This window comes from Amphibalanus amphitrite, unplaced genomic scaffold (assembly GCF_019059575.1).
Source record: "Amphibalanus amphitrite isolate SeventyFive unplaced genomic scaffold, NRLGWU_Aamphi_draft 000194F_arrow, whole genome shotgun sequence".
NCBI classification, from domain to species: Eukaryota; Metazoa; Arthropoda; class Thecostraca; order Balanomorpha; family Balanidae; genus Amphibalanus; species Amphibalanus amphitrite.
Genome location: NW_024881689.1, coordinates 166,812 through 181,765, shown reverse-complemented (window position 1 = coordinate 181,765; position 14,954 = coordinate 166,812). Strand labels below are relative to the sequence as shown.

Sequence of the window (14,954 nt, the reverse complement as noted above, 5' to 3'; positions counted from 1 at the left end):
TGAGATAGTGGCATGTTTTCGGAAAAATATAATGACAATTTGCAAATTTTGACCTTTGATGACCTCTGGTGACTCCTATATTGCTCTAAGATGAAAAATGACCGAAATACTTTCAAACGTACGCTTCAAGAGCTATCGACTGCTTTTTACCGCGTCTTTCTAGCCCTCTTAGTTTTTTTAGTTAGAGGTGGGTGGTAACATATGCCCCCCCCCCCCCCCACTAGGGCGAAGTTGGCGGAGACCGCCACTGGGGCGCGGGGCGCGCCTTCGCCCCTCAATGCATAACCCTGCCAGACCTGATTCTGACCATCAGCCGGCTGAGTGCGTCGAGGGCTGTTGGGGTTGATGGCATTCCGATCGCTGCGATCAGAAGCTGTCTCCCTGCAGTCGGTCCGCCCATCCTTCACCTTATCAACTCATCCATATCCACCCTTACCTTCCCTGACGCATGGAAAGTTGTCATCGTCACAGACGTCACACCAATCCACAAATCCGGTGACCCCAACCAGCCTGGCAACTACCGCCCCATATCCATCCTCCCATCTCTCTCCAAGATCCTTGAAAAGGTTGTGTGCTCTCAGCTCACCTCCTACCTCATCACTAACCACATCCTCTTCCCATCCCAGTATGCCTACCGCCCATCCCACTCCACTGAAGAGGCCATACTCGACATTGTCGAATGGGCGGCTCGCAGGGTCGACGGTGGTGACGTCGCCGCGGTGACGTCAGTCGACCTGAGCAATCAGCAAGGCATTCGACAGTGTCGACCACTCGATGCTTCTGAACAAGCTCGAGTGGTATGGCATCTCATCCCGCTGGTTCAGCAGCTACCTCTCTGGCCGTTCCCAACTCATCCGCTCCTCAACGGCCCTCCCACTCTCCCACGGTGTTCCCCAGGGGTCCATCGTGGGTCCCATCCTCTTCCTCATCTTCGTCAACGACCTTACCTGCTTCCTCCCCCATGGCCGACTCATATCCTACGCGGATGACACCCAAATCCTGGACTCAGCACCCTCCAATCCCACTGGCATCCAAGTGCTGAAGTCCCGGGCCGAGGAGAACATTCAGCAACTTCAACGCTGGTTTAGCTTAAACAGTTTAAAAATGAATGGAGAGAAGACCTGCTTCACTCTTCTTGGCACTCAAAATTCAGTTTATAAAGTCAAAAACTTCACCCTTAACGTAGATGATGCAACTATTCGGCCAACAAAACACATCAAGGTGCTGGGTGTTCTCCTCGACCAAACCCTGAGCTGGGAGCCACATATATCCTCTATCGTTCGGCGGGCAAATGTAATCCTTATATCACTGTTCAAAATTCGCCATCACCTCTCCCCTGACATCCTTAAAATCCTCGTCCAAACCCACGTTTTCCCCCACCTCCAGTACTGCTCGTCAGTCTGGGGTGGTGCCTCCAAATCCCGCCTGCGCCGGCTGCAGAAGACCATCCATCTCGCTGTACGGCTCGTCTCTGGTCTCCGCAAATTCGACCACATCACCCCCGCCCTCGGCGCGCTCGGCTGGCCCAGCATTGGTGAGGTCATCGCACGCCGTGACGCGGTGAACGTGCAGCGCGCAGCCGCCGCTGCATGGAACGGCCTGCCGCCGGAGGTGAAGGCGACTGGTTCCAGGAGACAGCTGGTGCAGCACTTTAGATAGTGACTGACAAGTGACATGACTGATTTTAGATATTTTATGCATGCTTTTGCGGGTGTTGCTTTATATTGACGTGTATTTTGTATGTATGTATATGTGTGTGTGTGGGTGTGTGTGTGTATCATGTATTGACTGGGCCGTAATAGCCACTTGTGGACAAGCCCTAAATAAACGAAACGAAACGAAACGTACCCGATTTTAAGGTCTCAATTTAATCGGTAGCGTCTGAGGTCAGGTCAAGTGACTTAAGTTACGGATTCGGTTTTTAGTAAATAACTTCGCAAAAAAATGGCCGCAGAGCCACGATTTTGGCATCATTGTGTTCGCCTAGCTCAGATGCATCGAATGGTATACTTTTTGCTAGGGTGAGGTCAACTTAAGTAGTTGACCTCGGATCAAGGTCAGGTCAGAGCCCCTCAGGTCACGAAGCTGGGCAAAGGGTATCGTATGGCATATCATTCGATTCGGAAGGTCTTCCCGAGTCCATTGGTGGCTTTCCCGACTCTCTAGCTCCATTTGATCGGGGTTATTGACGAAAAACTCGTACGACCCTAGTGACGTCATAAATGACGTCACGCAAGGTTACCAATGCAAAAGAAAAACATTGGACTTTGCAAGAAGTGCATGAAATCACGATACCATGTACGTGGGATAGTTTTAGATCATTCTCGGCGCCAAAATAACAGTTTTTATATTTCCCCATTGACTTATAACAGTGATGTCACGTGACCGACCTGACCTCACGTAACCTTAAAAATTCCCAGATATACAAGTTGTGAGACCTCTGGAGGACACCATGTACCTATGCGTCCTGTAACTTTCATCTCGGACAGCTTTGGTCGTTGGCGTCCAAAACAATGTCAGAACCAAACAGCCTTTTTCACCCTCGCGATTTTAGAAAAGAGGTTGGATGAACCCTCTTTTCACTTTTTTCAGATGACTCAGACTTCAATTGAAATTTCAGTAACCCGTGATGTCACTAGGCAGCTTTACCACGCCATTTGTAAGCTCCCCTCCCGAAATCACTATTCGAGACCGTTATCGTGACGTAAAATAAATACATTTATAGAAAGAACACCTTCCTAATTTTTTGCATATTTGTTAACAATGAGCCAAATATTTGTTTATAAAGAAATGAAAATTAAAAAAAAAATATTGGGTCCCAAAGTCCAAAAATACAAATGAAAGAAAACTCGATATGTCACATCAAAAATAGCGTCTTTTTCAAAATTTCAAAAATACATATTAATCTCTGTTTCATTGCAAGTTCAATGCTATATAACATTTGGCATTTGAATAATCCGTCTTAGAGTTACAGCCCGCCAAACTTAGCGCTGCAAAGTAAGATCCAAAAAATGTTATACACCATAACTCAAAAAATACTTATCTGACCTACGAGGGGCGTTCAAAAAGTTCTCGGCCCGACCATGAAGGAGTAGAGATACGACGTCGACTTATTTGACCAAAAATGTTCATTTAGTCAAATAACCAGCGTTAAGACAAGAACATTTCGCGCAGCGCTTCGCGAGAGGCCCCTGGGTCTCCACAGCCAAGTGGGTTTTGAACGCATCTGGCACGTCGAAGACGGCTGCTTTTGTCTCCTTGCTGTCAGCGAAGTTGCCACTGCTAAGCAATTTCCTTGTGTTGGGGAAGAGGTGACAACCTGAGGGTGCAAGGTACGGATAAAAAAGTGGCTCTGACAACAACCCGAGGCCACAGCTCACTGCTTCGCTGATCGTTACCCTGCTCATGTGTGCTGGTGCGTGGTCCTGGGTCAGGCGCACACTTTTAGTCAGCTTCCCTAGTCTCTCCTTGATATATGCTGCTCGCTACTGTTATCGAAGGGAGGTGTAGTATTCATCATTAATTGTGCGCCCCTGTTTTGGAAAGTTGACGAGCAGAGCCCCGCCAGCATCCCAAAATGCAACCACTGTCACCTTGCCGTTTGACTTAGACACGTCGCACACATTTGGTGGCCTTTACTCAGTGTGCTTCCACTTGTGCAACTCGGTCACGCCCTTAGGGTCAACGTGTGACACCCACAATCCCTCCACGGTAACAAGTAGTTCAATGAACTCTTTTGGATCTTCGATATAGGGGCCAAAATTTTCGCGTTACGCCTCCTTTCGAGTTTGCCTTTCCTCTGGAGTCAGCAAACGGGGGATGCATCTTGCAGAGATCTTAAACATATTAATACGCTATCGAAGAATGGCTTTGAGGAACCTGATAGACACCTCCGCTTCTGCTGCGTTGTTCCAGACCAGAACATTTGTCATTTTTCACAAAGAAGTGCTTATTTTTCATATTTTTTTGAGTCAATGCTGTTGATGGCTGCCCAGTGTGGGGGTGACCATTAATGATCTGTTGACCAAAATTGAACAGAGATAACCACTTTTTGACGCTACTGTAAGAAAGACAAACCTCAACATGTGTTGGCACTAGCTTTTCGTGAATAACGTTTGGTGCATTTTTCTGCAACACATGAACCAAATCACTGTTCTCTTCTGGGCGTCGCCCATTCTGACCGGGAATGGCAAACTATGTTACGATTAATTAGCAGCCTGAACCAATCACAGGGCAGATTGGTTAATGACTACGTAAGTGGACATCCCAATAACACACCATTGAACACACCGCGTTGCAGGCCGAAATTCCAACTCCTTCATGGTTGGGCCGAGAACTTTTTGAACGCCCCTCGTAAGCCTGAAATTGTTACAGGTGGATTCAGAGCCCCTGATTACCCCTGAGACCAAATCTCGTCAAATTCCGAGAGATGAGGGTGTCAAATTGGAAAAAAGTGGTACGATCTATCGTGGAATGCCCCAGCTTCCATACCGGTCTTTGAGGGTCCTACGCTGACCTCTGAGGGCCCTTCAGTGACGGTCAAGCGTCCACATTGACCGCTGAGGACCTACATTGACCTCTGAGGGCCCTTCACTGTCCTTTGAGGGCCCCTAAGTCCTAACCCAGCCTCAGGGGCCCAACAAGCGGCTGAGGGCCTCACACCGGCCTCTGGTGGCATCATTTCTGTCTTAAGACTAGCCTTTAATCAAGTGCCTTTGGGGGCCCGCACTGGATTCTGAAGACCCGATGTCGGTCTCCAAGAGCCCGGGTCGACCTCTGAGGACCCATCTTAGCCTTTGAGGGCCCTCCGCTGGTCTCTTGGGTCCAACGCTGGCCCATGCCGGTTTTTTAGGGCCCACACTGACCTCTAAGGGCCCATGCTGGCCTGTAAGGACCCACATTAGCCTCTGAGGGCCTCCTGCACTGGATTCTGAAGACCCAATGGCAGCCTCCAAGGGCCCGCATCGGCCTCTGAGGGCCCATCTTGGCCTTTGAAGGCCCTTTGCTGGCCTCTGGGGTCGAACGCCGGCCCGTGCCAATCTTTTAGGGCCCCATTCTGACCTCTGAGGGGCCATGCTGGCCTGTAAGGGCCCACATTAGCCTATGAGGGTCCCGCACTGGATTCTGAAAACCCGATGCCGGCCTCTAAGGGCCAGCATCGGCTTCTGAGGGCCCATCTTGGCCTTTGAGGGCTTTCTGTTCGCCTCTGGGGTCCAACGCCGGCCCATGCCGGTCTTTTGGGGCCCCACACTGACCTCTGAGGGCCCCATGCTGGCCTGTAAGGACCCACATTAGCATCTGAGGGCCCTGCACTGGATTCTTGAAGACCCGATGCCGGCCTCTTAGGGCCTGCATCACCTTTGAGGGCCCATCTTGGCGTTTGAGGGCCCTCTGCTGGCCTCTGGGGTCCAACGCCGACCTATGCCAGTCTTTAAGACCCCACGCTAACTGCTGAGGGTCCCATGCTGGCCTGTAAGAACCCACATTAGCCACTGAGTGCCCAAGTCGGTCTCTGATGGTCTCAAACTGTCCTTTAAGGGACCAAACCGGCCTCTAAAGGTTTTTGGTAATTTAATATTGTAAGGAGGCCAGTTAGAAGTATATTTTCTCAAACAGGTTTTATGAGGACCGTTAACGGGACACATCAGGTGATCCACAGCCACCTCCTCAGGTGTGACCGCTTTGTCCACAGAGGTGGCTGCACTGGAGGGTGGAGAGCCTCGGAGCCTTTCCGCTAGTCTCTCGACCAACTCTTTTCTGTGCTCTCCCCTTCACGCTGTAACGCTGATCGTACTCTCACACGCGTAATGACTGCCAATATAGCTTCATGGGTATCCTCCGCTATGGCCCTCTGAAATCTTTTGGTGATATAGCTTCATGGAAGAATTCGTGGATGAACATGGTTATTGCTCCAAGGGTTCCCAGACCGCTCGCTAGCGACATCAAGTTGATGTGTTCACGTGTCGAACTGCATGGGTCAGTGTAACATGATGGCACTTGTCTGTGTGCCCCAATTAAAGTCACAACCACATATTTATATCATTCAACCCGTTTGTGTCCTCCGCCAGGTATCAGTGGCTCGGTCCAATGTCCCCACTGCGACTTCAGATGTCGGGGACAGCAACGTCTGGACGGGCACGTGAAGAGACGTCACAAGTGCATCGACAGGAACGGCAGGTTCAAGTGCGAGTGGTGTCAGTACTCGACCGACGTCTCCTCCAATATGATATGCCACCGTAGGACTCACACGGGGGAGCGGCCACATCGCTGCTCCATCTGCACGGCACGGTTCACTCGACGGCCAGCGCTCACGAGACACATGCTTACCCACACTGGAGAGCGGCCGCACCGCTGTGATATCTGTGACAAGACGTTTGTTCAGCGATGCCATCTGACTATTCACCACCGTATACACACTGGCCAGAGGCCGTACAAGTGTGATGTCTGTGGGAAATCATTCCCACGGTCCGGTGACCTGTCGAGACATAAAGTTCTCCACACCGGTGAGAACGCGTATCAACGTGAGCGTTGTGATGTTACGTTTACCCTCCTGTCGAATTATAAGTCTCATATGAAGATGAGCAAAAGTATGAAGGAGTACGTATGTTATATGTGTACGGCACGGTTCACTCGACGGTCAAGCCTAACAACACACATGCGAACCCATACGGGAGAGCGACCGTATGGCTGCTCCATCTGCACGGCACGATTTTCTCGGCGGTCGCACCTCACCACACATATGCGGACCCACACTGGGGAGCGGCCGCACGGCTGCTCCATCTGCACGGCACGGTTCGTTCAACGGTCGAGCCTCACCGCACATATGCGGACCCACACTGGGGAGCGGCCGTACGGCTGCTCCATCTGCACGACACGGTTCACTCAACGGTCACACCTCACTACACACATGAGGACCCACACTGGGGAGCGGCCGTACGGCTGCTCCGTCTGCACGGCACGATTCGCTAACCGAATAGATATCACCAGACACATGCAAACCCACACTGGGGGGCGGCTTTACCGGTGCTCTGTCTGCACGGCACGTTTCGTTCAACAGTCAAACCTGACGATGCATATGCAGACGCACACGAAGGACGGCCCACACGTATGACCGGTGTGTTAAATGGTTTGAATGGCGGGATGGAAAGCTGAAACGTGTCGACAAGTGCATGACCGGCTGCTGTTGTGTTTTAGCTGTAATTGTCGTTAGTCAGCTTGGTGGCTGCCCGTGTCACGTCTGGTCTCTTTGTGTTTACACAGGGTGAATCAGTAATTGCGTTAAAACTGACCCCTACACACAGGAGGTAAGGAGTGTTGCTGTTTGGCATAGTGCCGTAACGCTATAATTTGCGAAGAATAGCTGGGTACGTTAAGAAATAATGTCTCTTTTTGTGTCCGCAACTCACACCGCATTCGCAGCATTTCCTATGATCTGCGCAGTCTTTGTCTACAAGGGGTAGACGGAAAGTAGCTTGTCTTGATATGTAAATCTTGCAACCATTCTTAGGTGTTGTTTTTATCCGCTGGGACTGAGAGCGTGAGATGATGTTTTTCGTACTCCAGCGTAGATGGGTAGCCATACGGCTGCCACGGTTGACAGTGATGACATCAGTCATCTTTTGCAAGCTCGTTAAAGATTTGGGCTATACGGGGAGTCGAACCCCGGACCTCTGGATTAGCGCTCCAATGCTCTACCTCTGAGCTATATAGACCAAGTACTTTAACGAGCTTTCTGCCAGGTTTTATGCGGATCATTCTTAGGTGTTGTTTTTATCCGCTGGGACTGAGAGCGTGAGATGATGTTTTTCGTACTCCAGCGTAGATGGGTAGCCATACGGCTGCCACGGTTGACAGTGATGACAACAGTCATCTGTTGTCACGGTTGTCATCACTGTCAACCGTGGCAGCCGTATGGCTACCCATCTACGCTGGAGTACGAAAAACATCATCTCATAAATCTTGCAACCCAATCCTATACCAGCGTGGTGTCTGTTACGTACGAGTACGAGTTACGACTTGCGAACTGTCTGTGCTTACATCGGGGAGTCGATGCTTCTTGTCTTGTCTATACGGCAGACCATGTGCCGCCGAGGGGTCTTATAAAACTGATTGTTCGAGAAGAATGTACTGAGAACCCAGTTTTGTTCTAGCTACTATGTTGTGATTCGCTAAGCGGACAAGCCTCACCAGACACATACGGACTCATACGGGGGAGCGGCCGTACGGCTGCTCACACTGCCATGCCCGATTCGCTGAACGGGCAAACCTCACTACACACATGAGGACCCACACTGGGGAGCGGCCGTACGGCTGCTCCGTCTGCACGGCACGATTCGCTAAACGGTCAGATCTCACCAGACACATGCAAACCCACACGGGGGAGCGGCCGTACGGCTGCTCACACTGCCATGTCCGATTCGCTGAACGGGCAAACCTCACTACACACATGAGGACCCACACGGGGGAGCGGCCGTACGGCTGCTCTATCTGCACAGCACGGTTCGCTAAACGGTCACACCTCACTACACACATGAGGACCCACACTGGGGAGCGGCCGTACGCCTGCTCCGTCTGCATGGCACGATTCACTGTAAGGTCACAGCTGAACATACACATGCGTATGCACACTGGGGAGCGGCCGTACGGCTGCTCTATCTGCACAGCACGGTTCACTAGACGGTCACGCCTCAACACACACATGCGTACCCACACTGGTGAGCGGCTTTACCGGTGCTCTGTCTGCACGGCACGTTTCGTTCAACGGTCAAACCTGACTACGCATATGCTGACGCACACGAAGGACGGCACACACGTATGACCGGTGTGTTAAATGGTTTGAATGGCGGGATGGAAAGCTGAGACGTGTTGACAAGCGCATGACCGGCTGCTGTTGTGTTTTAGCTGTAATTGTCGTTAGTCAGCTTGGTGGCTGCCCGTGTAACGTCTGGTCTCTTTGTGTTTACACAGGGTGAATCAGTAAACATAGGAGGTAAGGAGTGTTGCTGTTTGGCATAGTGCCGTAACGCTATAATTTGCGAAGAATAGCTGGGTAGGGGAGAGTGGGGCAAAGCGGCCACCCTAACGTTTCTAACGATGCCGACGCTTGATTTTTAAACTTGGAAAGATTCTTTCTATACCAATGTGATCCCTATTAAATTGTCTTTTATTCCAACTGCGTTTCATTTCCAAAGGCGTTCACGTATGGGAGATATTGGCAAAACTTTAAACCTATAGCATATTGGCCACTTTGCCCCATCCCTGAGGCAAAGCGGCCACTGGCGACTTCTCAAGTCCCGATATGAGAAACAGAATAGTTGCCTCATGCACGACTAGGGTATTTGATGGTGACAAGGTTTAACCCGCGCGGGGCTGGGGGGGTAAATTTTACCCCCCCCCCCCTCGCGAATTTTTGCGATATCTCAAAAACGGCGGCGCGCAGCGCCGCCAAACTTTCAGTACCTTTTCTTACATCAATTTGACACGTGCCCTGAAAATTTGAGCGAAATCCGTCGGAAATTTTTTGAGAAATTGACGTTTTAGTGACGTCATGTTCGCCATTTTCGCCTCAAAAACGGCAAAAGTTCAAACGCCGCTAACATCTTTATTTTTAAAGGAATCAAGACGTAACAAAAAAGGTTATACGTAATTTTACTTTGTCTATCAAATGGCTATCTCGGTTTTTTGAAAATTTTGGATTTTTGCCTAACTTTTTTCAAAAAACTGACTTTTTTGGGAAAATCATTATAAAATCCAAAATTTTGAGTCTATCGAAAAAACCGGAATATATGTCAGAGAAGTGGTCTATGTGCACCGACATACCAAATTTTAGAAGAATCGGTTCAAAAATGTGGGAGTTATTCAAAATTTTATGACGTCACGACACACAAATTTTTTGAAAAATGGCTTTTTTGGAAGTTCTAGATCTCGTACGGAAACAAAAATAGCACCATTCGATTCGCCGTGAAAAACTGCATCAGATAGACACCTTTTTAGGCCTTAACAACCAACTTCAAAATTTGACCTCACTTGACCTGACCTTGACCTGACCTCGACCTGAAATTCATCCAGAGGTGGTCCATATCACTTATTGAGTGTGCCTATTGAATTCTATGAGTAAAATGACCCATAAAACAAGTGTCGCACATGCCCTTTTCTATATTTTGTTTTTTGGTGACCTGACCTGACCTGACCTGACCTTGACCTTGACCTCTGAATGATATTGTATGCAACGAATATTGTCTTGGTGGCCTAAGAACACGTTTTGGGCGATCAGTCTCAGTCCATGACTCCATTCTTCGGCAACTACGGTGCAAGGCCGATACTGTAGGAACTTGCAATTTGTACCCTTGACCTGACCTTGACCTTGACCTCAAACTTAAAATTAAGTACATGTTTTTAGTAGTTCGTGATGAGAGCTTTTGATTGGCGTTTGAATTTTCCAAATCGGACCATTAGTTCGGGAGATAACAGGGGGGGTAAAATTTACCCCCCCCCCCCAGCCCCGCGCGTTCGGCTGGAGACCCCAGCCCCGCGCGGGTTAAGGGAAGATGGATGTTTACTTTGTTATCTTCCCACCTATTGCTAAACAAAGAAAGAATTTTCTTGGAAAAACATTTAATTGCATAATTTGGTAACTCATGTAACCGAAAAGTGGCCAAGATGAATGCATGACGACACATTTGAATATAAATAATGTTTTTATCCAGATGGAAACAACTTATGGCCAATTGGGGGCTGGCTACTTTGCCCCGGCCGCTTTGCCCCGCGCTACCGTCCGAGACAAAAATATTCCAGCTCAGCTATTAGTGGGGTAAAAAGCATTAAAATTGGTAGAAGGCATGTACGATAACCACGCAATGCATGGACAAAAACGCTTATAAAAATTCCAAACGGTTATGGAATAAAATAACATTTAAAAATAGTAAACATAATTGGTAACCTGGCAAGAAATGCTTTTCCGTGTTTCACAGAACAATGGCGATGGGCCTGAAACCCCGGTCTGGCTCATTCGAACGACCGCAAAGAGAAGTATAATTGGAAATCATAAATTGCAACTGACGCCAGCTGTGGAGGGCTAAAACGATGGATGGCCGCTTTGCCCCGGGTGGCCGCTTTGCCCCACTCTCCCCTACGTTAAGAAATAACGTCTCTTTTTGTAGGTGCGACTCACAGGGCATTCGCAGCATTTCCTATGATCTGCGCAGTCTTTCTACAAGGGGTAGACCGAAAGTAGCTTAGCTTGTCGTGATATGTAAATCTTGCAACCCAATCCTATATCAGCGTGGCGTCTGTTACGTACGAGTACGAGTTACGACTTGCGAACTGTCTGTGCTTACATCGGGGAGTCGATGCTCCTTGTCTTGTCTATACGGCAGACCATGTGCCGCCGAGGGGTCTTATAAAAATGATTGTTCGAGAAGAATGTACTGAGAACCCAGTTTTGTTCAACTATAGCTACTATGTGTGCTTTAGTATTTTGGTGTTGATCTATTTTGTACAATCATCAATTTTGCCATCTGCGAATAAATGACTCTGACCATTTTAATCTATTTTGAACTTTTACATCAGGTTTCGCACAGGTCATCGCTCGCTGTACCTATAGGCATTTCTATTTCCCCTGTTTAAATGGAAATAAGAAGGAACCTTTTGGTGGACATTCCCATTTTAGACTCAATATTCCTGAGGATGGGTGATGTCTGCCACACTTCAGTTTTTTTTTTCTTTAACGTGACTGATAGATATACTCAGTGGATAAGTTGACTTCGACCCCTGTTCGTTCGGAGTTAACAAACGGCAATAGAACAATTCCCCCACGAGCTCAGTATTCCGTTTCTGACGGCTGTATTTCGAGCGATGAACGGATCAACTCATGGGCTCTGATCGCTTGTCACGTCCACATGACCACCTACCGCGCTCACCAAGGTCACCTAGAAACGCGGCCAGCTGCGTGGATCATCTCTAGGTGTCATGATCGTTCTTGTGTGTGCGCGAGACTTGCTTTGTCATTGCTCTTTTCTAATGGCCGTTCTTCCTGTCTGTGTATTCTCCAGGCATCAGTGGCTCGGTCCAATGTCCCCACTGCGACTTCAGATGTCTGGAGCAGCAACTTCTGGATAGACACGTGAAGAGATGTCACGGTCACATCGGCAGGAACGGCAGACTCAAGTGCGAGTGGTGTCAGTACTCGACCGACCACTCCTCGCATATAAAATACCACCGTAGGACCCACACGGGGGAGCGTCCGCACGGCTGCTCGACCTGCACAGCGCGGTTTACTGAACGGTCAAACCTCAGCACTTACATGCGGACTCACACTGGAGAGCGGCCGTACGGCTGCTCCATCTGCACGGCACGGTTCTCTCTTCGATCACACCTCACTACACACATGAGGACCCACACTGGGGAGCGGCCGTACGGCTGCTCCGTCTGCACGGCACAATTCGCTAAACGGTCAGATCTCACCAGACACATGCAAACCCACACGGGGGAGCGGCCGTACGGTTGTTCACACTGCCATGCCCGATTCGCTGAACGGTCAAACCTCACTACACACATGAGGACCCACACGGGGGAGCGGCCGTACGGCTGCTCCATCTGCACAGCACGGTTCGCTAAACGGTCACACCTCACTACACACATGAGGACCCACACTGGGGAGCGGCCGTACGGCTGCTCCGTCTGTCAGGCACGGTTCACTAAGCGGACATACCTCAACATACACATGCGGACCCACACTGGGGAGCGGCCGTACGGCTGCTCCCTTTGCACGGCACGTTTTACTCGAGGGTCACACCTCAACATACACATGCGGACCCACACTGGGGAGCGGCCGTACGGCTGCTCCATCTGCCAGGCACGGTTCGCTCAACAGTCCACTCTCATCAGACACAAGCGTGCCCACACGGGGGAGCGGCCGTATGGGTGCTTCATCTGCCAGGCACGATTTACTGAAGGATCGACCCTCAATAAACACATGCGGACCCACACGGGAGAGCGGCCGTACGGCTGCTCCTTCTGCCCGGCACGATTTGCTCAACGACCAAACCTTGCCAGGCATATGCGGACCCACACGAGGGAGCGGCGCAGTAATACTCAGTAACAAATTATCTTCTTTCACCTTGCACATGTCAACTCACATGGGCGGGGGGGGGGGCACACCGCTGTCTTTACGATGTATTTTAACCCTCTCCCGCACATGCCATTTTCCCATACTAGAACGTACATGGCATGGGGGGTGGTTGCCACCCCAGCGCCATTTCGTTCCTGTTGGAGCTACAAAAAGATTCTTTGGGAAGAGACCAATCCAATGATACCCAGTTTTACTTTCTCAGGTCAGTCATTGACCTTCCAGGTCGGGTCAAACTAAAAATGTTGCTGTTTTGGGTCACCGTTGGATATCAAATGCGCTGCTTAGCACATAAGGATGACGATGCCGTGTTGTGGTGCCAAGCCAGTTAGAACCTCTTTGTCACACTATCCGACCAGGTTTTTGCTGCTGAGGTCATTTCAGGTCAAGTTAAGTCAAGGTCAGTGATATGTGTTTGTATGTCTGTGTGCGTCTGTGTGTATACTGATGTGTCCACAGATTGTTTATGTGTCCGTATTACATGAGATCATGAAATGAGAAGCTTTTACGGAAAATGCAGTCAAAGAAACTTCACGAAAAGTAGATTCAGCTTGCCTAAAACGCAATGTTTTTTAGATGACTTAGGTTGACCTTGACCCTGACCTTGACATCTGTACATCGTCGAACAACATGTTCCTTGATAGGTGGGAGGTAAGACTGGCAAAACAGGCCGAAATCAAGGTGTCAAAAGCTCACAAGACCCATAGCCAACGCAAGATATTGGATATTTGTCACTTGGGTCATGACATGACCTGAAGAACAAGGTCATATCTCCGAAACCAAAAACCACAGAAATTTGAAATTTGCAGTGGACATCAAGAAAGGATAGAGGAGCGGCTGTACGAAAAATCAGGCTTCTAGCTGTAAAATGTTGAGTTCAGAGTCGGAAAACTACCTGGAGGGGGGTGGCAACCCCCCATGTGCGGGCGAGGGTTGACCCGCGCCCCGCTGGGCTATTCAGCCCCCTTCTGGGGGCAGATTCTGCCCCACCCCCCGTCTAACTTCCGAAGTCTGATGGTCTTAGAAAGACGGGGAAAACGCCAATCAAAATCTGTCCACGAGGCGGATCTTAAGAGCCAATTTATTTGTTTAAGTAGGTCAGAGGTCAGGTCAAGGTCAGGTCAAGGGTACAAAATGCAAGTTTCTACAGTATCGGCCTTGCACCGTAGTGGCCTAAGAATGGACTGAGACTGATTGCGCAAAACGTGTTCTTCGGCTACCAAGACAATATTCGTTGCATACAATATCATGCAAAGGTCAATGTCAGGTCAGGCCACCGAAAAGGAATTGGTTTGAAGGAATTGGGATGTTGGGATTGGATGGAATTGGGATGTTGGGTTTGAAGGAATTGGATTTTGGGATTGGATGTTTGAAGGAATTGGGGTGGACGGGACATCGCGGCTGCATCAGCAGCCCATGCAGTCCTGTCGGTTTGATGGATGAAACAGCTTCGAAGATTCTCACCCGACCACAACGCCAGCAGCTGCCTGTCCTCCTCTGTCCGGGTTGGGTGCTCTTTGGAAGACAATCAGTTGGCAACAATCCTGTCGTGAATTTCGGTGATTTCAAAGGTTTGTACGGCTTAATTTTTGAATTTTCATAGTTGTATGCGCGGATTTTGGTATTTGAGATCGGGTACCTACCCGGCCGCACTAGGCCATTTTGCTCGTTTTCGGGGCGACTGGCACCGTTTTGTCACCGACATAGGGACTCTAATGGTTTTATTATATTGTATTAACCCTCGCATGTGTGCGGCGTTTGCCAGCTTCTAATGTGTAGGGGGGGGGGGTCGGTTGGACCCCCCCCCCCTTGCCGTTTGGCCCCTGAT

The 14,954-nt window shown here is 49.6% G+C and overlaps 1 protein-coding gene across 4 annotated transcripts in view; it reads left to right on the top strand.

Moving 5' to 3' along the window:
• The window catches only part of LOC122384611 (histone-lysine N-methyltransferase PRDM9-like), a 49,609-nt gene extending 36,057 nt beyond the window's left edge, over positions 1-13,552 (top strand). Inside the window, exon 11 of one of the 4 annotated variants that reach the window (XM_043372188.1) lies at positions 12,051-13,552. In XM_043372188.1, coding sequence (XP_043228123.1) covers positions 12,051-13,099 — 1,049 coding nt within the window. In that variant the 3' untranslated portion in view covers positions 13,100-13,552. Of the gene's footprint in view, positions 1-6,068; positions 7,489-12,050 lie in introns of those variants that run through there. The other 3 variants (XM_043372191.1, XM_043372189.1, XM_043372192.1) reach the window with 3 other exon arrangements.
• Positions 13,553-14,954: the final 1,402 nt, after the last annotated feature.